This window comes from Saimiri boliviensis, chromosome 3, assembly GCF_048565385.1.
Source record: "Saimiri boliviensis isolate mSaiBol1 chromosome 3, mSaiBol1.pri, whole genome shotgun sequence".
Taxonomy (NCBI): Eukaryota; Metazoa; Chordata; class Mammalia; order Primates; family Cebidae; genus Saimiri; species Saimiri boliviensis.
The window spans coordinates 143,134,523-143,158,672 of NC_133451.1; the positions used below are offsets into that span (position 1 = coordinate 143,134,523).

At 37.8% G+C, this 24,150-nt stretch overlaps 1 protein-coding gene across 5 annotated transcripts in view; it reads left to right on the plus strand.

The window, feature by feature from the left end:
- The first annotated feature begins 3,762 nt into the window (after positions 1-3,762).
- Positions 3,763-24,150, plus strand: part of SLC10A7 (solute carrier family 10 member 7) — a 277,896-nt gene continuing 257,508 nt past the window's right edge. For all 5 annotated transcript variants that reach the window (XR_012516990.1, XM_074396846.1, XM_003927997.4 and 2 more), the window contains exons 1-4: positions 3,763-4,091; positions 10,665-10,747; positions 17,367-17,503; positions 22,913-22,988. Coding sequence is in view for 4 of the 5 variants with exons in the window: in XM_074396846.1 (XP_074252947.1) it covers positions 3,992-4,091; positions 10,665-10,747; positions 17,367-17,503; positions 22,913-22,988 (396 nt within the window). In the remaining variant the exon portion in view is untranslated. The remainder of the gene's footprint in view (positions 4,092-10,664; positions 10,748-17,366; positions 17,504-22,912; positions 22,989-24,150) is intronic.

Consider the following 24,150-nt stretch of genomic DNA (forward strand, 5'->3'; position numbering starts at 1 on the left):
GACCTTTTTATGACTTTAAGAATAAGCTTAAACCTAACAAGACTGCCTTGTACCCTAGATAATGGTTTAACTGTCGATATTTGCAAAGAAAAATGCCACCATAAAGGATGGCTTTGATTCCTGACTCAGAGATTCCTGAATGGGGAAGTTGAGTTAAGTTGAGTCAGGAGTAGACAAAAGAGAATCCGATTAAAAGATATTCTGATGAGCAAAACCAAAAAACCTTTTCACATCTCAGTTCTAAAACAAGGTCAAACCAGAGATACCTGCAGCCAGGAGGAACAATGTTTGGATATAAACAAGTCTCCTGAATAATGTTTGGATATAAACAAGCTTTGTGAATAATGTTTGGATGCAAACAAACTTTGTGATTGTAGAAAATTTTGTTACTTTTTACAACCATTGATCGCATACCTGACTTCTCTATTGTATAGGCTATGTGAGGCATACATTTACATTCCTCTTACTATGACGTAAACCAGAGCCAAGAAAGTGTATTTATTCCTGGCCTTTGAAAAATAAAATTTGCTGTTTAGGCACAGCCTATCAGCCCTCCAGACGCCTCGCTTTCTCTCTCTCTGTCTTTATTATTTTTCCAGATGCACTCCCTCTTCCAGGTATTGGGACCCTCTTGCAGGTCGAGAGACCCCCGGGCAGACGTGCCTACCCGTCCCGGACGGTCCACAACATACCGCAACATGAGAAGTCTCATATAGTCTGCACCCTACCCAGGTTTTCATCTTTCTCCTATCACTCTCCCTTCACTGACTGGTCTAGTTACACTGGTTTTTAAATTCCAAGAAGTGTCAAGTTCATCCTGCCTGAGCAACCCACATGTTTGTTCACTCTTCAGATCTCAGGGTTGCCTGTTTTCTCCAATCTAAACTACTCTCAATATCCTGCCATTTTCCTTCCATAAAGCACAAGCTGTTTGCATCTGTTTCCTGCACCAGATTATAAGCTCCATTAAAGCAAGTTTTGTGTCTTTTTGGCTCACCATTGAATGCTCAGTATCTGGCACATGCCTGGCATACACTGAAGGGCATATTTCATATGTTTTCAATAAAAAAATTTAATACGTATTGAATAAGCAAAGTTTATTGTGTCTTTTAAAGAACTTTGCTTTTATGTGCCCATTTTGGTTGGGATGGTGTCTGGTCAAGTGGCAGAGGTAAAGAAAAAAAAAACTAAGGTGAGAAGCAGTGGAAAGAAAAAGAAATAACAGAAAAAATGAGTGAGATGGAAGAGTAAATAAAGAGAGTATTGGAAGAAAGAGAAGGCAGAGATGTGTCTTATAGTGGGGTTAGTGGTGGCCACATCAAAGACAAATTCACATCAAAACTCTGGAGGCTGTGAATGCTGCTGTGTTCATTTCTCTGAGCTACTATAACAAAGTACTGCAAACTGAATGGCTTAGGATAACCACCATTTATTTTCTTCTATTTCAGAAGGCTAGAAGTCTAAAATCAAGGTGTCAGCGGGGTTTGTTGCTTCTAGAAGCACTGAGAGAAAAAAAAAAATCTGTTTCATGCCTCTCCTAGCTTCTGGTGGTTGCTGGAAATCCTCGGCATTCTTTGGCTTGCTGACACATCACTTTAACTTCTGCTTCCATCTTCACATGGGGTCTCCTCTGTCTCTCCTGTGCCTTCACATGACATTCCTATAAGGATACCAGTCACTGGATTTAGGATCCATTTTAATCGAGCATAACCTCATCTTACTATATATGCAAAGACCTAGAGCCTTCAGAGGGAGTGTGGCCTTGCCAAAATCTTGATTTTGGACTTCCGTCCTCCAGAATTGTGAGAGAATACATTTCTGTTGTTTGAAGGCAACCAATTTCGAGTATTTGTTTCAGCAGCCACAGCAAACAAATACAGGCCTTAACAGAATAGAACTCGTGACACACTATTTTTTTCCTCTAAGTACTATTAAAAACAAAACAAAAAAATCTCTGAGTTAGATTCTGTTCTAAACAGATCAAAGAGGTCTTAGTAAACAATTTGTGAACAGCTGTAAAGTTAAAACAGCTCAATTTCTGTAAAGTTAATGTTTAATGATGTTTTAACACAAAACTATCCCTTCAATGACTGAGACATATGACTCTTTAACCTACTAAGAATTTACTATAAGAAAATAATTATGTTGTAAACTATCTTTCATTTATCTTCACTTATCTTCTGAATGCCTGACAATTAACATCAAATTTTATCATATTTCATATGCCTCTCTCATTTCAGAGCAAACTGTTTAATGTCATCTATGTCTTCCTGTTAAGTTCTTTTTATCTTGAAATTAATTTTTTTTCATGTTGCCTGATGTATAATTAGATGACACGTGGTACTATGTAACCTACAACTGGGAGCACAATTGCTTAAAGTGGCTTAGTTTCTAGAAGTCGTGCCATCAAGATAAAGCAAAAATGAATAGAGGAAATGACATGACAAGTGTCTTTCCAGCTTTGAATACATTCAGAATTAAAGTCTGGCATCACAAAACAATCTCTTCCAAACCTTAAGTTCCATTTTTAACTATTTAACTGGCAGATGCCAGGTTATTTCAAAATGTCACATACTGCTTTCTTTCATTCTTCATTTGGATGAATGATACAGGTGAGTTCATGCTCTTGCAGGGTCCATTTATGAACAGCTGTATAGTTAAAACAGCTCAATTCCTGTAAACCACCAATGTCACTGGTTGCTACGAGACATTTCAGGGAAGAAACTGGAGGATAGAACCAGCACTCAGTGGCAATGGAAGGCTGAACTCCCCAACTTCTCAGACTCAACCCCCCACCACTTCTGCTTTGGAATCCCCGCCCCTCTTCCCAGAGTCTTCCTGTGGCTTGCGTAGATCAGCCGTGGGGTCCAGCGAGAGCGGGCACCAGCCCGCCCTGGCACTCGACAAAGTAGACCCCACTCCGCCCGCGGGTAGTTTCGCTGGTGGGGAGGAGACCTGCGCTCTCACTCTCCGCCTGCAAAGGCAGATTTGCCCAGATCCCCGCAGTCCTCCCCAGTCCCGGGACAGGTGTGGGCGGCGGAGGGAAGGGGATCTGGGCCAAACGCCCTCCCACAGGCGAGCGACCTGGCAAGGTCCGGCCCATTTTCCTTGGGTTGCAGCGGACGCCGGAATGCTGGGGTCCTGCGAACGTGCGCGTCTGTCCGGCGCCGGATTACCACCCCACAGCCAGGGCTAAGGCTCCCTGCCCACCAGCGAGCCACTTTCCCGCGCAGACGCGTCTAACTCGGGCTGCTCGGGTAGGGAACTCCGAGACCCGGAGTGGCCTCCCCTCCCCCGCGCAGACGTCAGCACTGGCGTCTGGGAGGCGCCGTAATGCCCCGAAGAAGCGCGCCTCAAAACTTGCACCTCGCTGCCGCAGCTTCAAAGGAGAAATCCCTGGCCCCAAGCACACTCCAATCCTGCCCGCGGGGCCATAGCAGAGCAAAAGAGGATCTCTCCATGGAGATATGCTCCAGAAGCGTGGGTGGCTGTGCCTAAAGGTTTGTTGGAGAGGGACAATCAATGAGGCTGGGAGGCTGTGGCGCCTAAGACGCTCTCCCTACCCCACGTCATTCAGAAGGTTCCGCAGGTCCCGGCAGCGGTGGGTTTGTCAGTCCCATCCGGCGGCCAGTTTCCCTTGCCCGATTGCCTCCGTTCCTCGGCCTGGTCAAAGTTCGTTTCAAAGCATTTGCACCTGCGAGCCCTCGGCTAGAGGTGCTGGGTGCGTTTGTGCGCGTGTATTCGGAGGCGCGTGGTAGTGATGGCGGCGCTCAGTGAGACTTTCCTGTCACTGGATACTACTACTCCCAACCCTCCTCAAAGCCGCCGGAGCAACCCCCAGGTCTTTAGTTTACAAGTGGCAATTTGACTTGCTCTGCTGCATGTCTGGAGGGACCAAGGAAAGTGTGGAGACGCTCCAGGGATTAGGTGATCGCAGCTTGAAAAGAAAAAAAGCCAAACAAATAAACAAAACCCACCCACCCTAACAAATATGAGGCTGCTGGAGAGAATGAGGAAAGACTGGTTCATGATCGGAATAGTACTGGCGATCGCCGGAGCTAAACTGGAGCCGTCCATAGGGGTGAATGGGGGTAAGTGCGGCACCTCTGCGTGCTCCACCGCGGCTCCCACTTCAGAACTCATTTGTGAGTCTTGGAAAGGTGGGGCAACCCTCATTGCAAGCGCTTGCCAGTCTCAGGGGCACTGACCAGCCTTTGGCCCTTTTGCTGATTTTCTAATTTACCAACCCCAGAGGGAACTTGTAATTAGGAACGGGGCAAAGGAATTTGAGTGCAGGTAGTCTTTTCCGCAGACAATGACTATCCTCAGTGTTAAGAAGTGAGGTTACAGAGAATGAAACTTACTCCTCTTGCCTTCAAAGTAGCATCCTATCCCAAGGGACTCTAGGTTGCCAAGAGTTTCTTATCTATCTTGGAGTGGACCTCATTATCCAGTCTACTTTCGAGTCCAGCCCGCCCCCACATTAAAAAAAAAAAGTGGAGGAAAAACAAGGAAAAGGGACACCTCCGCTCCCAACTCAGATTTTATGGCCCACATGTTGGAGAGTGATGATTTGCTGTAGTTCCTGACGCTCCAGAAACTCCCAAGCCGACTGACACGTTGCACTCTTTCATTACAGGGCGCTACTTCCGTGTGCTGCCGGGATTCAGTTCTGTGCTAGCACAGATACAGACTGTGTTAGACTATGTGTAGTGTAGTGTGTATTTTGGCAAGGAAGTGTAGATGGACTGAAAGCATACTTAAATCTCTGAATAGTGGGAGCTTTGTACTGGGGGCGATGGGCACTGGTGGGAACATTAGAAATACTAGTTTTTTATGCCCCACCCTCCACACCTTTAGACAATCTTTAAACATTGAATTTATTCAGTGCGATTGTTTTTGACCTTGTTTGTCAGTTTCCAAGCTTATTGACCGGTTTAATACCTAAGTCATACAACCGGAGCAAATAAGGACAAAGCTGAACAGGCACGATCTTTTCATAGTAGGAATTTCTCAGGAGGATATTTGAAGTTATTGGTATCGTTCTGCTAAAACATGATGGAAATGAATGAAATGATCTCTCAGGAGAACAGTAGTGGTCCCTTCTCCCCTTAACCTCACCGGATTCCTCTGTTTAGAAGTAGCTTCCAGGAACATTTTAAAAGGAATTATTTAAACTAAAATTGTGGAGTTGAAGGCTTTTTTGTTCATTTTAAAATTTTGTTCTTCTGTATTTAACTTAGAACAAAATGTGTAGAATGTGTAACTATGAGAATAAAGCAGTTATTCCTGGTGATTTCTCCCTCTGATGGTAACAGTTTCTTCTTTAACAAGGCTGCTCTGTGAACTTTCGGGAAACTCTTGTGAAGATCAGGTTAGTCAAATGAAGACCCCGCCCGCATCCCTGGAGCTACAGGAATAGTAAGACCTAGAGTACCTTTGCATGATCTGCAAGGCACTCTTCTAGCTATAGCTTCTGGTGTTAGATATCTTATTTGCTCAGTTTTGAGGTGAAATTCCAGATGATGTATGATCTTTAACTTTAAATCTGCAGGGGCTGTTTGGCAAAGTATCTTTTACTTTACATTTCCAAATACTCTGCGGGAAGAAAGGTGTTGAATGCTGAATCATTTCCGTGGGGCTTTTCTGCCATGGCATGTATGAGATAGATTCTGCAAGTTTATTTGTTCCATGGACTCTGCTTATTAACATTTTGGTACATAATTGTATCATAGAAATGCCGTTTCCCATTTTCACTAGTCCTTATGTCTTTAATGTCTTTAAGGACTAATTTACCTAGTCCTTAATCCTACATTAAAGTAGGATAATTCGTTCCTTTTTAAAATTACAATTGAATGTTAAGAGTGGGAAGGGAATATTTAAAGTGTTTTAAGCCAACATGCTTCTTTTACAGTTGAAGATACTGAGGCTTGATGCCAGGTGACTCACTCTATGTTAAGGTGGCTAGCTTATGGAAGAGGAACTATTCGAGACCAAGACTTCCCCTTATTTCACACCAGCTGCAAAATCTATACTAATGGTTCTGGCAAAAAAAAATTATTAAAATGAATAAACATTATAAGGAAAGACTGACTGTAATAAAGACGTTTTCCATGCCATGCTTTTTAATGCAAAGGAGCAGAGTAAAATCAGTTACTATTTAACAATGCGCTCATGATTTCTTTGATAGTTGTTCATATGGAAAAGATACTTTTTCTAAAAACATAAGTTAAACAATTGTTTGGAATTTTCTTTACAGCTTATCAGGCTAAGTCATTGATACTTCTGGTTTTGTTTGAGATGGGGGGTCTCCCTCGGTCACCCAGGCTGGAGTGCAGCAGTGAGATCATGGCTCACTGCCATTTCAGCCTCCTGAGTCCAAGGAGTTCTCTCAGTTCAGCCTTCAAGTAGCTGGGACCACAGACATGTGCCACTACACCCAATAATTTTTATTTTTTGTAGAGATGGGGATCTCCCTGTGTTGCCCAGGCTGGTCTGAACTCAAGCCACTGTTGAGCTCTTAATGCATTTTCCCACTTGTATAGCCTCCTAAGTAAAAACAAACCCCCAAATAATACCAAATGACCATCTCATGCCACTAGTTAAAATAAAAAAATCTAGGAATAAGGAGAGGAATGGCTGCTGAAAGTGTTTTTGTCATGTCCTGCTCTTTGGAATGGTCTAAAACACCTTTTTTGACTTATAACTTTTAGTGAAAAGGCTCCATTTATGGCCTTTGTACACTGAAAATCTGATTTTTAATGCATTCATATTGACTGTATAATTTTCAAGTAAACAATCTTTAGATATACTTTTAAATAGGAAAAGTTTGCTATTAAGATGCTCACTTCACCTTTACCTGGATTGATACCTTAATGACTACAGTCTACTTTTAAGTGTAAGACTTCTAAACTTAAATTATTGCACATATGTATGGTCTGACTCCTCCCCAACCACCCCCCCCTAAATTTTTACAGTCAGTTGGTGAGTTAGTATAGCAGAAAATTTATAGATGTGGGAACCTTAAAATTAGAGAAGTTGAATGACTTTCCAAATGGGTAGTGGCGTAATACACACTAGCTTGGATAATTGAATTCTTAGCTCTTGTTCTTACTCAGTTATATTTTATTTTTAAATATATACAGAAGAAGTTTGAAAATAAAAAGTTATAGTAGATGTAAATATGTAGATTCTGAAGTGTTGACAATCTGTCCCAGTGTGGCCTAAGGAAACCCTGAGCTATTGTATACCATAGAGTTTATGGGACTTCAACACTGCTGTTCATTCTTGGGAAGACAAATGTTTACTTCTTTGGAAGTTACAGAGTAAGTTCTCATTTCTACCTGCATCTTAACTTATTACCATTTATGACACTAACCCTAAAAAGGAAACTGCTTCAGTTTTCCACTAAAAAAAAAAACATAACCGAAAACATGCTATAAGCTTAAGTATATTAACATGAATACCTTAAAAGATCTTAGATTAGGTTTGGAAGTGAAATTTACTTCAGTGGTGAATGGCTTTTGTGAAAATAGTAATAGTTCCTTGCATTCTTAAGTATTTCATTAACATTTTATTTTTTCCTCCCATTAAAAAGCATGGGTTTTCGAGCCCCCAAATTGCTTCATTATTATGACCATTTTTTCTTTTGATTGTGCTACCCCCTTTCATTTTTGCTGATAAACATTTTTGTTTAAAGGAAAAGTAAAAACCTATTTCCAGTTTGAGCTTTGTAGCCATCTTAGTATCCAATATGATTATTTTGGTGACTTGGAGGATATAATTATTGGCTTATGGAGGGGACACATACCATTTTTATATTTCAGTTTCAACTCTCACCTCTTGCAAATATTTACCAAGTTTTTATTTCAGCCCTGGTGACTTGTAGCTCTGCATGCCCTACTTGAGCTACTTGTTTCAGCCCCTCAGTTGACTCTGTCTCAGACGGGCCTTGGGTTTCCCTAAATTAATTCCTCTTTTCTTCTTACAGGTACATTGTAGGTAGCACTGGAATATCCTTAATATGACCTTTCATGGATTAGAGTTATTTAGATGTGCATCTAATACAAAAGACAGTATACCTTGTATTTAGCTACCCCAGATAATTACGCAATCCAAATAAATGTTTCAGGTTTGCTGTGGAGACGCGTCTTTGGACATGTCCCCAGTCTCTCATTTGCCACCATATATGCTAACTCTGACCCCTCTTATCTAGAAAATTTGGAGGCACCACTGTGGATGGAACCATGATGGACAAGCATAAGGTCTCATAAAAACCAAAGGATTGGAAGAAAATTAAAATGATGTGAATTTTAAAAGGCAGGGTATTTAAAATTCTTGGGAAACTTCTACTTCCCAAGCAAGCCAGATTCCTTGACCTTAAAATCTGCTCCTGAATCACCCTGCATAGCTGTTGAAGAAATATTACTTGTGTGAGCTCCTGAGACAGATTCACTTACAAGTATAATGTACCTCTTTTTAAGTTTTTGAACAGTCTTTACTGCCCCCAAATGTGATGCCTTTTGCACTTGCCTTCTCCCTTTTCCTCCCTTTTCTCAGATCTCAGCAAAATGATTTGTGTAAATGCCAGGCATGTTAAATAATTTATTGCAGCATTTGAAGAAATCTTTGTTTCTTTTATTCATTGTTGTGCTACAAATGCCTAAGACGTAGTAGGTCTTCTCTCTCTCTCTCTCTCTCTCTCTCTCTCTCTCTCTCTCTCCATATATATATATATATATATGTGTAGTGCTATTTCCTGAGCTTGGTTTCCTGTCCATTTATTGAGCAAATGGAGGGTTTCAGACCATGGAGAAGCCATGATTGTTGTCGTGTTGTTTTGCTTAAGGGGGTGTATTAGTTTCTTAGGGCTGCCACAACAAATTACCATGAACCAGGTAATTTGTTCTCTCACAGTTCTAGAGGCCAGAAGTCTGAGGTCAAGATGTCCCCCAAATGACATCTGGGAAAGAATCCTTCTTTGCGTATTCCAGCTTGTGGTGGTTGCCAGCGATTCCTTGGCTTGTGGCACTGTATCTCCAGTGTCCACCTTTGTCATCACATGGCTGTCTTCCCTGTGCATGTGTCTGTGTCCAAATTTCCATCTTTTAAGAATAGGCTATTGGATTAATGACCTTCCTAATCCAATAAGTCTGCATCTTAACTTGATTACGTGTGCAAAGACCCTATTTCCAAAAATGTCACATCCGTAGGTTCTGGGTGAGCATGGATTTTGGGAGTAGGGGGACACTACTCAATGTAGTACAAGAGGACTGAATAGAATGCCAAATATGAGATGATATTAGATTTTTAAATGTTGCCATATACCAGGATTTCTCAGCCTTGGCACATTGACATTTTGAACATGATAATTTTTGTTGTTGGAGGGGCTGTTCTATGTCTTCTAAGATGTTTAATAGAATTCTTGATCTCTACCCACTTGATCTATACTAACAAGTAGTATACCCTATCCCCCAAGTTATGACAACCAAAAAACATTTCTAAACATTGCCATATGTCCATGGAGGGCAAGATTGCCACTGCTGGAGAACCATTGGTATGCAGGTATAAAATATCATTTTCTCAGGTCTGCATCTTTTTAAAGAATTTTGTTCTTTGTTAGCACATTAGGTCTTTAAGACAATTGTGTACAGTCACAAATGATACTTAAATCAGCTCACAAATGATAGTTTTAACTATTGTTCTCACAGTGTTAACGCATTTGAATGCTGCCAGCCTAACTCCGAAGAGGATTTCCTGGAAGGCAAGGACCAGGCCTGGCTGGGTCACCATGTATCTCTGGGGCCTCGCACAATTTAATAATAATTATGGGCATGGCAATATATTAATAAGTACTTTATATGCATTATCATTCACATAGCAAGTGCTCAGTAAGGATTTGTATGATGAACACTCTTGGGCAGAACTGAATGCATGCGTGATTACAAGCTTTTGTTTCTGGTATCCTAGAAGAAATGAAATAATATTTGCTAAAGAGAAGGGGACCTCTTCAGTTGATTCTCTTCTCTGGGCTTGGGGATATTTTGATTGTCATATAAGTGCTGATACCATGATAGATATAGTTAGGACCTATACTGAAGGATGTTGCTCACGTGCTGTCCTGTGTGCTTCTTTATTCTTCTGGTCTGAGGATACTGAGCTGAGCCAGACAGCGATGGTCCTTGCCCTCTGGAAAATGCTCTCTGGAGTTGGGCTGCATCACACAAATGCTTACTTCTGTTGGGACAATCGGACAGTAGGGGTGACACTGATATCTAAAGTACCATTTTTTCTGCAGTAGATAATGATGATGATTATTCTGAGACAGAGTTTCACTTTGCTGCCCAGGCTGGAGTGCAGTGGTGTGATCTAGGCTCACTGCAACCTCTACCTCCTGGGCTTAGGTAATCCTCCTACTCAGTCTCCCAAGGAGCTGGGATTATAGGCATACACCACCATGCCTGGCTAATTTTTGTATTTTTAGTAGAGACTGGGTTTTGCCATGTTGGCCAGGCTGGTTTTGAACTCCTGGCCTCAAGTGATCTACTCACCTTGGCCTCCCAAATGGCTGGGATTACAGGCATGAACAAATAGAGTCTTCTTTTGTGCTAAGTTATCTACGGAAATTCTTTCCTAACAATAACTCATTTTTTTTTTCTTTTTAGGACCATTGAAGCCAGAAATAACTGTATCCTACATTGCTGTTGCAACAATATTCTTTAACAGTGGACTATCATTGAAAACAGAGGTACTGTCACCTATGGGACACATGAAAAGCAGGGAGAAAAATTTAATTTGAACTTACCTGAAATTTCAGAATCCTTTGGTAATACCATTTATAGCTATAATCTGAAGGGTTTGCTATAGCAGAAGATAACTTGGTCAGCAAAGGACTTGTGTTTCTTTCCTGCATAAGTGTATTATAAAAACTGTATAGTTGAGCAGCATGGACCCTGAGGATGTGGTTGTAATGAGTATGTTCTTAATACGGCAGCTGAACTGAAGTATCTATTCTACTTTAGTTCTTCCTCAGCTTATGGTGGTAACTGCAGTGGTGCCTGCTATGCCTGGGCACATTTGAGCTCTTGATGTTTAGTTTGGTTTCCATACTTTGGTGGATCATCTTTGGTTCTCAGGACTCATGCTGTTCAAATAATGCTTAATTTGTCATAACTTTTAACTAATTTTTATTTAGAAAAGTTTATTGTTCCTTAGCATATCTATCGTATGCACCCACACATATACATACGAGTCTGTGTGTGTGTGTGTGTGTGTGTGTGTGTGTGTATATATATACATACACACATATATATATGTATATATATACACACACACACAGACACACACCACACCCATATATATATAGTGTTATTTACTGATTCAGGTTTCACTGGACATGGGATTCTCTTAGAAGTAAAGAAATCCAGACATTTTTACATTTATGTGTGAAAGAGGAATGAGTAGAATTTATGATTCTCTTTTGACTTACAATGGAAGGAAAAGTGGAGAAAGTACCCATTTGCTCTTGAAGAAATTACATAAAACTATCATTATAAAATCCTGTTCTTACGTGGATGGGAATATTTCACTGTAAGTAAGTTTTTTGTTTTTGGAAATGGCTTTAAAACTTAAAATTCTGGTCCAGCATCATGTCTCACCTTTATTTATTTTAAGAGTGATTTGAATGATGACTAAATTTAGTTATCTCCTTCTTAGATCACCCCCATAGCAATGTGGAATAAAACATGACTTTACTAAATTTATGTATTCTGTAGCCATCAGGTTGAGGTTGGTATAAATCTTTTTATTGTTTTTTTTTTTTTTTTTTTGAGACAGAGTCTTGCTTTGTCACTTAGGCTGGAGTGTGGTAGCATGATCTCGGCTCACTGCATCCTCTGCCTCCTGGCTTCAAGTGATTCTTATGCCTCAGTTTCCCAAGTAGCTGGGACTACAGGTGCCCACCACCATGCCCAGCTAATTTTTGTATTTTTAGTAGAGGCTGGGTTTCACTACATTGGCCAGGCTGGTTTTGAACTCCTGACTTCAAATGATCTACCCACTTCGGCCTCCCAAAGTGTTGGGATTACAGGTGTAAGCCACCGCGCCCTGCCTCATTAGGGTGTTTTTTGATATACATAGGATAATTGTGTAGTGTCTATAACTGATAAATTGTGTCTCAAGAGTTGTAAATATTTTCTCTGATTACTTGCTCTTCTGAAAATAACTGACACGGGATGAGATTTTCTAGTACGTCAAATTCCAATTTTGGTAAACAATATTGATATGAGAGGACCATGATTACTATTTATAGGGCACAGGCTTTTTTTTTTTTTTTTTTCTGTCAACGTATGAATTCTGATATTGGTTCTCAAATGTGGGGCGCAGTGATACAGAAAGGTATTCGCCACTACCGTAGTGTCGGACTGATCTTGTTTGGAGGTCTTCCTGCTGGCCTTGGCTAGTGCTCTTGGTGGAGTAGCTTCCTAACCCAAGTCCTTTACTTGGGACGTTGCTCTAACTGTCCCTGGAGGCTGCTTAATGTCTACAGCTGTTACTGTGCCATGGGAAATCCAGAAAGCAACTTGATTTCTCTCACTCTTTAGCTTCTTACTTAAGGCTATTCTGTAAAGCAGCCAACTTTGTGGGATGCAGGAGTTGAAGCAGGAAGAATGTCACAGCTGTCAGCATTTTTCTGAGGACTGACTTCTTTTGTAAGCACCTAAGAAATCTTCAGAGTCATCCAGCTAATTTGGATCTAATGAAATGCCTTGATCTCTTGCTTTATCATGGTATCTAAGCAGCAATAAAAAGCATTTCTTCCATCAAAAGCCCTTTTCAAATGAATACAACCTAATATCATTTTCAAAAGCCATTTAACTTAAGATGTCCTGGATTGTACCATTGTGTAATATTAAACCACCTCTAAACTCTACTAATTTCATGGGTAACTTGTAATTTAGGTGGTAGCAGTCATATTTGTTTACTAGTTAATAATCCTAAATTTATTTCAGTAGGGATTACAATTTGTGTATCTTATTAGGTCCTAAAATAGTTCCTTTTTGCACACAGGAGACAGTGAATTATTATTGACTTGGTTTATTTGAAAGCATTTGTGTTGGTCCCATTCAAGTTTGATTTATATTGAACATTTATTGTATTAATCATACATTGATTTAATGATGTGTATTCTAAAATTCGTTTTACTAATTTGTCAAAATTTTAAAGGCCTCTGTGCTGATACAATGCTGAGTCTTCAGTTTTATGACTGTTGATTTCTAGTTTTTTGAAATTTTGTTTTATCGAAGTGAAATACGGTCACGTTTAATATTCATATTTAGTTCACTTCAAACCTATAGTCTGGGAGGATTTGTTACTTAACCAACTGTGGCAGGGTGAATTCGTTTGAACAAATATCAGTTAAGTGCCTGTGGCTACAAGGCACTGTGCTGGGAATGGAAAAGGAGCGCAGGAGACTCAGAGACTGAAAAAGGGTCCTGAGTAGGGCAGAAGATGCAGGTTTTTCTTTGTTTTTCAACGAAATTATTATTTTTATCCTATTAGCAAATTATTAATTACAATTACAAGTTTTTATTTTTTTCCTGTTAGCAGAAAAGCAAATATAGCAAACTCTAAACTTCATATTCACTCTGTTTGTTTCAAGCACAGAGCTATGAGCCTGACTCTCAGCAAATGAACGAGATGAAGGCCAGATAAAGGGTTGCAAGATAAATCGGTATCTAATGGAAATATTTTTACGTCCCAATCAGAGCCCTGTTTTAAGCAGTGCTTGATGCTGTCAGTGAAACTCTGGCATAATCAGTACATGAGGTGGAATGTCTTCTTAAGTTTATTTTAATGGATTTTGACCTATATTACATATGAATAAACAAACTATGATGCAGAATCAACTTTTTGATTATTCATGATGGCATTTATTTGACTCTGTGGCCCAAATTTTACAGGGGTATGTACAGAATAATAACTATTTTGGAATTTATAGGGTTTACTTGCTTTTTCTTTCCTGTTGTTACCTTATTTTATCTTTATGGCGGTATGAAGAAGATATGAAAAATATATGACTCTGGGATTTTGTGACAGTCTTGAAAATCTTTCTCAGTAGCACTTCCCTATTGTTAAGAGGCCCCTCATGAGCCAACATGGTTGGTTGTTGTGGCTCATTTTGCTGGGTTCTTTACTATCATTCCGATGCAATGCCAATTTCTAATTGTCATTTATTAGGTCAGCAATATTTTCTAATCACATTTTAGTTTTTATAACTTGTTTCTGTTGTAATGAAAGTGGTATTTACTTATTGTAGAAAGATTAGAAAGATTAAAAATACTTGCTATTAACACCCACTTTTTATCCTTTTTAAAAATGTGTTTTGTATACATAATATTTTAAAAATAAAAATGTGAATATAAGTATGTATATATATAGATATTGCAGACCTATACACATATACAAATGTATTCTTAATTTTTTTGTAACATTTATACTTTTAATATAATTTAATATTAATATTTAAATTTTCTTTATATGACAAAAATGTATATTTTATTTACCCTTATGAGCATACGATTTATTCACATAGTTCAGAATTAAAGGATACAAAGAGATGTATAAGTCTTTTTTTCACTCTTCCACCAGCTATCCAGTTCTCTTCTCTGGAGACAAACAATGTTAACAATTTCTGTGTACCTTTCCAGAGATATTCTTTGTAAAACATACAATTGCATATTCCACACCCCTACAAATTGTATTTCATACTGTTTGGCACCTTACCTTATTTTACTTAAAAGGTATATCTTGTACATTGTTTCCCCTCAACACATAAAGGACTCCATTTTTTTTTTTTTTTTTTTTTTTTTTACACCAAATAGTATTCTGTTGCACGGATGTGTCCTGGTGTATTTTCGTTGTCCTGTATTGATGAACATTTAGTTAATTTACAAGATTTTGCTGTTACAAACATGTTGCAAAGGATAACCTAAAAATATGTTATTTCCCATATTTGGAAACATATGCAAAGGATAAATTCCTACAAGTGGAATTGCTGGGTCAAATGATCTACGTAGTTGAAGTTGTTACAGATATTCCAAGTACCTAGAATGGTGCCAGATGCTCAGTAATATTACTTAAATGAAGGAATGAGTTGCCAGATTGCTCTCTGTAGGTTATGTCAATTTATATACCTATTGATAATGTAGGAGAGAGATTCTGTACATCTGCATCCTCATCAACAAGGTATTTAATGACTCATAACACTCCAATTACATTTTAACTTTTTAAATGATTCTCTTATTTTTGGACATTTGTTTTCAGATTTTGCTCTAATAGATAATGCTGTGGTAATCAATTTTGTATGTAAATGTTTACAACGATTTTGTATATCTTTAGGCTAAATTCCTAGTCATAAAGTTCTGGGGTCTAAGAATATGAATTCTGTAGTCCTTGATATATATTACCAAATTCATTTTCAGAAAAGTTATGTCAATTTTTACTCCTATCAAAAATATATGCAGGCTGAGTGCAGTGGCTGATGCCTGTAATCCCAGCACTTTGGGAGGCCGATGTGAGTGGATCATCTGAGGTCAGGAGTTTGAGACCAACAGCCTGGCCAACATGGCAAAACCCCATCTCTACTAAAAACACAAAAATTAGCCTGGCATGGTGGTGGGCACCTGTAATCCCAGCTACCTGGGAGATTGAGGCAGGAGAATCACTTGAACTCAGGAGGTAGAGGTCTCAGTGAGCCAAGATCACACCATTGCACCCCAACCTGGATGACAAGAGTGAAATACCATCTCAAAAAAAAAAAAAAAGTAATAAAAATACTAATATTTGTTTAGTGTTTATCAAATGGCTCTGAGTATATTTAAATGAGATTTAGCTTCAAGACTGTTGAGAATTCTCTGAACTACTGGTGCTCAAGTTTTCTCTGGAATGGAGCTCTAAGAGTTCTGATTCACTGTAAGGATGGCTTGCTTTCTCTTAGGTCTGATCCCAGAACCAAATGTGACTTCTGGTAGGCTGTGTTTTCCAGTGGTCCCAAATTAGACTCAGATTACCAGAAATTCTTTAGATGTCATTTAGGGATGTCTTGTGACCTAACAGGAAGGAACTGCTTTGTTTATCTCCACACAGGGAGATAGACAGTGGAAAGTGATGAGATTAATCTCAGAATGTGGTAGAGCCAATGAGTCTGCATTAACGTACTGTTGATTAAGCTGATAAACTTTGGCTAATGTCTCTGAGGCTGAGGATCTCCTAACATCTTACTTGAACAAGGGGGCCATTACAGTTCTATACTTACAAGCAGTGACTCTGGCATAGTTGAATATGCTTTAATGATCACTTGCTTGTTTTAAAGGAATATAGTTTTTCTACTACTTTCCAATTTTGTTTTATTTTGGTTTTCCATTTTGTTTTTATTTCAACATAATATAAACTCAAATGCAAATATTTGTTAGTTTATATATATTTGAACCCCAGAAGTTAACTAATTATCCCTTTTTTAGTTGTCAGCCTTGTAACATGTGCCTGGTTTGTTATGTTTAATGTGCATTTTTACTCCCTTGGAGCAGCAGTGGGAGAAACAGGCATGGAGTTGCTAGCATGCCAGAAAGGGCTTTAGTTCTGATCTTCACCATACAGTAGCTCTCAACTTCAATTTCTTCATCAGTAAAACAGGAATAATAGTATCTACTTAATGGGGTTTCTTGTGAGGATTAAGTGAGATAACATGTAAAGTGATAAGCTCAGATTATGGCATAAAGCTGGTATTCAGTTAATGTTAACAAAGAATCTAGTGAGTAGATTGTGGAAGGAAATGCCATTCTGAGTTAGAGACTATCATTGAGGGAAATATTTTTTAATGTATTATTTGTAGATTTAGTAACATCTTGTTAAATTGAGGCCTATAGCCTTGTTGCAGTGAATAGAGATTAATTACTGTATTTGGTTGAAATGTGATAGGTATTATTAGTTTTTTTGAAAAAATTTATTGTTTTATGTAGGTAAACATGTATGTATGTTGTTCAACAATCCCCAAATCTATACTAGTATATAGTTAGCTTAGTCCTGGTCCAGAATTTTACAAATCTGATTTGTGAGGGCATATTGTATATTTTAAAGAAACTAGAAAAATAATATTTAAGAAACTTTATGCAAAAATGCTTTATAACTATCATGAGTAACTTTTTTCTTTTGCATTCTGTTTCATATGCATATACTTATAGATAAAAATTTTTGCTATGAAAAAACTCAAAATTAAAAACTAACTCATGTGATGTTATTTTAGTAGCAATCTCCTTTCAGGAATAGTTTTGTTACCTTTGTTTATTTTGTCTCCTTCATTTTTCCAGGAGCTGACCAGTGCTTTGGTGCATTTAAAACTGCATCTTTTTATTCAGATCTTCACACTTGCATTCTTCCCAGCAACAATATGGCTTTTTCTTCAGCTTTTATCAATCACACCCATCAATGAATGGCTTTTAAAAGGGTATGTTTAAATCTTTAAAAGTGAGTCCACTTTTAATGGGGCATCTCTGGAGACATTGTTTCTATGGCAACTATATACAAAAGGGCTTATGTGTACTATCTTATGTGTAAAAACACATCTTCGTTTTCCTTTAAAACAATAATGTTTCATCAAGGTGGTTCATACTAACAGAATCTTAAGATATACCCTCATGCTTCATCCTAAGGTTTTAGGATGGGTACTTTCTGGAGAATTTTAAAGAATGATCTTAGAAGAAAAATGGAAGGGACTAGCAGATGTAAGATCTGTATGCACGTCAATTGGATAGCAATGTAATTGGATAATGGCTGAGTATAATGTGTGTTTTAGAAATGTGTAAGAAAGAAAAACATTTATATATGTGGGATAAATGTTTACATTTTATTTTGTTTTATGTTTAATATAATAGTTATTAGAACTTCGAGCCTGAAGATTGAATTCTGACCATATCCCTAATATGCTATATGTGACTTTCAGCAAAGTTTTAAAATAGTTTTTAATGTCAGTTTCCCCGTCTAGAAAAGGAGGATAATCATAGTTTTACTGCTTACTTACCAATGATGTTGGGGATATCAATTGAAATTACTTATTCACTGATTCAAATTATTTATATAGCTTCTACTTTGTTTCAGGAGTTATTGTAAATATTGGAGAAACAACAGGGAAATGCCAGTTAGTTTTGCTTGTTGGGAAGTCTTGGGGGTGCCGTATCAATAAACAAGTAAGTAGATGAGGAAGACAGAGATAGATGATGTAAAAAGAGCAAAACAGTGAGGTATGTGAATGTGGTTGGGTGGGCAGGCTGGTGATTAATTTAGATTTCAGAGTTCAGGAGGCAGAATGTTTTAGAGAAAGAAAACAGGATGTACAAGGCTGTAGGGCAGGATCAAGCCTGTTGTGTTTTTTAGTCAGTAAAGCAGCCAGGAAGGCCAGAGCCTGGTGATGCAGAGGAAAAATACCTTGTCTTCGCAGTAGAAAAGTAGGCAGGAGTGAGATATGTAGAGCCTTATAGGCCATGGTGTAGCATTCGGATTTTATTCTGAGTGCTACAGGTAGTTATTGGAGGGACTGAAATGAGGGAGTGATGTGGTCTGATTCATGTTTGCAAATGATTCTTCTGGTTGCTATGTGGAGAAGAGATAGTAGAGGGGCCTGAGAGAAATTAATTCAGAGAGTAGTGGTGAGGTAGCAGTTCAATAGAGAGAAATTAATGTGCGCCAGATAGATTTTAAAGTTAGAGCTTTCAGCAGTGATGGGTGGGGAGGATGTAGGAGGACAGAGGAACCAAGGGTGACTTCTGGGTTTTAGGTATGAACCACTGGGTAATTGGTAGCATCATTTACTTAAGGGGGGAAAACTAGGTAAGGAGGAATGGTGGAAATCAAGAGTGCTCTTTTGGCCAGATTTAGTTTGAGAGAATGAATATCAAATTTCATGAAGAAGTATATAATGCCACGTAAATATGATAACATCATTTTAGAGCAACAATGTATTATGCATATCAAGAACCGATAGTTACTGAATTATCTGCCATGTGTAGGGCACTCGAGGAATACAAATATATTTACTCATTTTCATTGTCTCCTGGGAACTTCCAACCTAGTTGGTTATGTAGGATTGATATACATATATACACACACACACACACAGGTTGCTAGGTTTCATATACATACATATATATATGTATATGAAACCTAGTAACCACCAAAATGGGGCACCATGTGATTTGTCAGATGAGTGGTGTGATCAGTTAAGAATAAGTAGGTAAGTAGTTCAGCAAAGACTGGGTACTTTTAGAGATTTCAAAAACGAGATATTAATAGGATACAAAGATAAATTGTTTCTATGGGGTCAGCTTGCAGAAGACCTGAACTTCTGAGCTGAGGGGTTTGCATTTGAAGCTATAGATGATGGAGAGAGAGCTGTTAAAAATGCTAAACAAGCGAATAACAACATGTTAAAAAGTGGCTACTAAGGAAGATTAATTGGACAGCTTGTAATCTCAGTGTGCTAAATAATACAGACAATTTTGACTTGAAGATGTTGAACTTAAAGGAGTATACACTTACCCTAATGGACTTAGAGAAAGCTCTTCCTAGCTTAGTGTTTTTTCCCTTCTCCTCCCTAATTTGAAAGTATATACTTAGTATGTTAACTTGAAGGGGTTGCAGAATCGTGTCTAAGTTGATGAAATAAAGATATTCTGAGCATGTGCTCCTTATCTGGCATAGTAAAGGGACAGAGTGAGGTAGGGAGAACATTGAACAGGCCTTTGTAAGTGTCCAGATTAGTTGAGAAGCATCTGGATAGGGATGCTGGCAATAGTCATGGAGGAGAATGGAAAGTTAGTTGTAGTGACAGATTGATTTTTGAGGAGCAAGTGGAGTCACGTATAACTTCAAAGTTTCAAACTGGACTATTATGAAAAAAATGGTCCCATTGACCAAAAAATATGTAAATTCAGAGGGGAAGTTTATTTTTTAGAAAATATATGAATTCGTTCTGGAGATCTGTTGTACAGCATGGTGATTAGAGTTAATAAAATAAACTAGAAAATTGCTAAGAGAGTAGATACATACATTAATTAGTTGGATTGTGGTAATAATTTCACAGTGTGTGTGTGTGTGTGTATATATATATATATATATATGTCAAAACATCATGTTATATGCCATAAATTTATACAATATTTGCTTGTCAATTATATCTCATTAAACTTGGCAAACAAATATATAAATACAGTATTAGACATGCTTAGTTTAAGGTGGCAGTCATAGGCAGCTACAAATTTGGGAACTGTAGTTAGGGCTAAAAAATATAAACTTGAAAGTATTCCTACAGGTTGAAAATAAGATTGAAAAGATGGCAGGAGAGGCAGCAAAAACAAACAAACAAAAAAAACCCACCACCACCCACCACCAACAACAAACAACCCATAATGGGCTGGTTTAAAAGATGGAAGCTAAACATTAAAGTGCTCTGAGAAGTAAGAATGTAAGCAGAATGAATATGGGGAAAAAGAGGCCAGATTTGGTGATTTGGAGATTCCTGGTTACTTTAAGGTTACTATTACTAGTAGAGGGAGCAGAAGTCTCATTTCAGAGAAGTAGAAAGAGAATGATCAGTGGGGCCATGGAGGCAGGTACTTTTTAAAGGTCAAAAATGAGTCACAGTGAGAAAAGTAGGTGTATCTTGAGGAGGCAGCACCACTCATTTTGCTATTAATTATCTACATTTGTGCATTGACTCTTCTGGCTCCTTGAAGGCAGGAATAATGTTTTTGCTTCTTTCGTATAATTCCTTCCTGTAGGATTTTACCCATGGAAGATATATGTATTCAATATATCGTTGGCAATTTTTTTTCTTTTTTTCTTTTTTTCTTTTTTTTTTTGAGATGGTTTCTTGCTCTGTTGCCCAGCTGGAATGCAGTGATGTGATCTTGGTTCACTGCAACCTCCGCCTCCTGGGTTCAAGCAAAATTTTTGTCTTTTTAAAGATATGAGAATTTTGCTTTTTTGTACATAGAAGGGAAGGGGCCAGAAGAGGAGGGATGAAAAAGCTAGAAAGATTGAAAATGCCTGAGAGGATCTGTCCTAGTATTGGGGGTAGGGGAGATAGAGAAGCTGAAGTGAGAGGCCTCGGTATGTCTTTGACCCATGAAAGTTTTACCCCAGATAGGTAGCTTTGTGTTACTTAACTTCATTCTTCACTTCAGTTTTCAGTAAGATGGGAATAATGATAACATTTATCTTAAATATAACTTTCGAGGAATAAATGAGAGCGTACGTACAGTGTTTCATGTCTACTACAAATGGCAGATGCTCAGTATTAGTGATGATGATAGTGGACTCTAAGGAAGGCTCAGAGATTATGAATTTATAACAGGACAGACTGCTCTAGCAGCCTTTGGGAAAATAGACCTGGAAAGAAGACCATATTGAGTGGAATTGAGCTGGAAATTTCATAAAATGTGTTTTCTTATGCTTCAATTAAAATGAGTTTAAACATTTTTATTTTTTTTTTCCTGTTTCAGAGCTGATGTAAATCCATTGCATAAAGTTTAGATAATATATATTCTTACAAAAATTAGTAAAAATATAGTTGACCCTTGAACATTGTGGGACTTAGAGGTGCCAATGCCCATGCAGTTGAAAATCCACATATAGCTTTTGATTGCCCCAAAACTTAACTATGAGCCTGTTGACTGAAAGCCTTACCTATAACATAAAGAGTTGATTAACATATATTTTATATATCACATGTATTATGTATTATATTCTTACAATTAAGCTAGAGAAAAGAAACCTATTAAAATTATAAGGAAGAAAAATATATTTACTATTCATTAAGTGGAAATGAATCATTATATAGGTCTTCATTTTTGTCATCTTCGAATTGAATGGATTAAAGAAGAGGAAGAGGTCTTTCTGTCTCAAGGGTGGCAGAGGAGGAAGAAATTCATGTATAAGTGGGCCCTCACAGTTCAAATCTGTATTGTTGAGTGGTCAACTGTAACCTGTAATCATACTCATTCAAAATCTAAGTCAGATACTCTATGTCTTCTATGCCCTGTATACACTTTCCACTTAGAGCAGCTGCTTGTTCTCTCCAGAAGGTATATTCTATATGAATTTTGAAATAATTTAAAAAATTATAGTACTTAAGTTTACTACTCACAGTTTCATTTGCTTGTTATGCAATTTATTTTCTGTCCTAAGAGAAAAAACCTGTCATGATCTTGGACATGTGCATGTAATTTAGTAAAAACCAAATTGAGAATAGATACTAGAATTTACTACAGAATCTGAATGCAAGAATGATTGTGTTATGCCTGTTTCTATAATGTTATTACAACATTCAAATGTCTTTTATGAGATTAAAGTTTGAAAACTGCTGTTTTATAGAAAGTAATCCAAAGATACAAGCTTGTGTCTTGTTAAGTATTTTTGAACTTTGGAAGTAAGTTTTAAAGGTTTAGTTTACCAAGAGACTTCCTACAAAAAAAACGTAGGGCAAGTATTTTTTACTTTACCTAAAAATAACCTAAGATTATATACACTTACCAAATGATTAGCCATTTTGGTTACTTTTCAATGACTGCACTCACTATTCCTTGACTGCTTTTTGAATTGTATGATAAGGGCTTAAATAACTTAAAATAGACTCACTCAAGCCTATGGAAGAGCATAAGAGATTAGAACCTGTACCTTTGCAGCATCTTGTAAGCCACATTGCATTGTGTAGAATTGTCTAAATTCAACAGGGCATGTGCATCAATAAATATGCTCTTATTTTCATTTGCTCAGCTCTGCTATTTTAGAATGAATGTAGTGAAAGCGGTCTATGATTTTTAAAAAACTATTTATAGTTGGATTTTCTTTTATTTTTCAGTTTGCAGACAGTAGGTTGCATGCCTCCGCCTGTGTCTTCTGCAGTGATTTTAACCAAGGCAGTTGGTGGAAATGAGGTGAGTCATGGGTCTAACTTATTTAAACATAAGTGCCTGCTGTGCTTTTATTTCAAAAATTATATCATAGTTTTGTACATGAAGGGGTGATGTTGCAGAAAACTCCTAGCCCTAGCAGCTTGTGAAAGAAGGGGATGTACTCACACACTAGCATGATGCTAAAATTGATTATGATGGATGGAATTTTGGATTTCAAAGAAAAGAGCAAGGGAGATGAGTGACATGGAGATGGTGATTTTTCTTTTATCTCAGTGGAAAATTGGGAGACAAAGGACAGAGTAAACCTGAGAAAGGCATTTTCCATCCAAGATCCACAGACTGGGGACATCTAGTATGGCTATTCCTACGTTCTTAAAAAATTTTTAACAAACTAAATTGATGGGAAAAAGTTCAATATGTTTAGTGGCAAGTGAAGATGACATAAAAAGAAGAAATTAGGCTAGGTTTCTTAGATGAATTCAAAGGGATTATTCAACTGTTAGGGGACTGTGACACAATATAATTGTATTTGTATATTGGGGTAGCAATTGTCTAATGCAGAAGCTTCTTATAGGGGATTCTTCCTTGGTTGAAAGGCCCTACAACTGTATACTGAGGGACATTCATTTGTGATAGCTTATTTCTCCTTTTCTAGTTATATTCTCTCATTTAGAAAAAAATATGCTATTAACGGAGGGAAGATACAAAGGGTTTCCACTTCAGTTCATTCTTAGGATTCTGCTTTCAACATCGATTTTCATTTCTTTCCACTTTATGCTTTCCAAAAATATTGAATACCTGCTACATTCTTTTTGAAAACAGGTTTATGGAAGTATCGTTGACATATAACAAACTGTATAAACATAAACAGTTTAATGTTTTGACATATGTGTACATTTGTGAAACTATCATCACAATCAAGATAGTGAACATATCCGTATGTATATCCATCTCCATATATACATCCTCAAAGATTTTCCTACATCCCTTTGACATTACTTCCTCCGTCCTTCTCAACGCCCCCTCTCCCCAGGGTTCCCTAGGCAAGCACTAACCTGCTCTCTGTCACTATAGATTAGTTTGCAGTTTTTAGAGTTTTGTGCAATGCAATCATATAGTGTGTGCTTTTTTTCTAATCTTTTCTTTTTTTTTAAACTAAGCATACTTATTTTGAGATTTATCT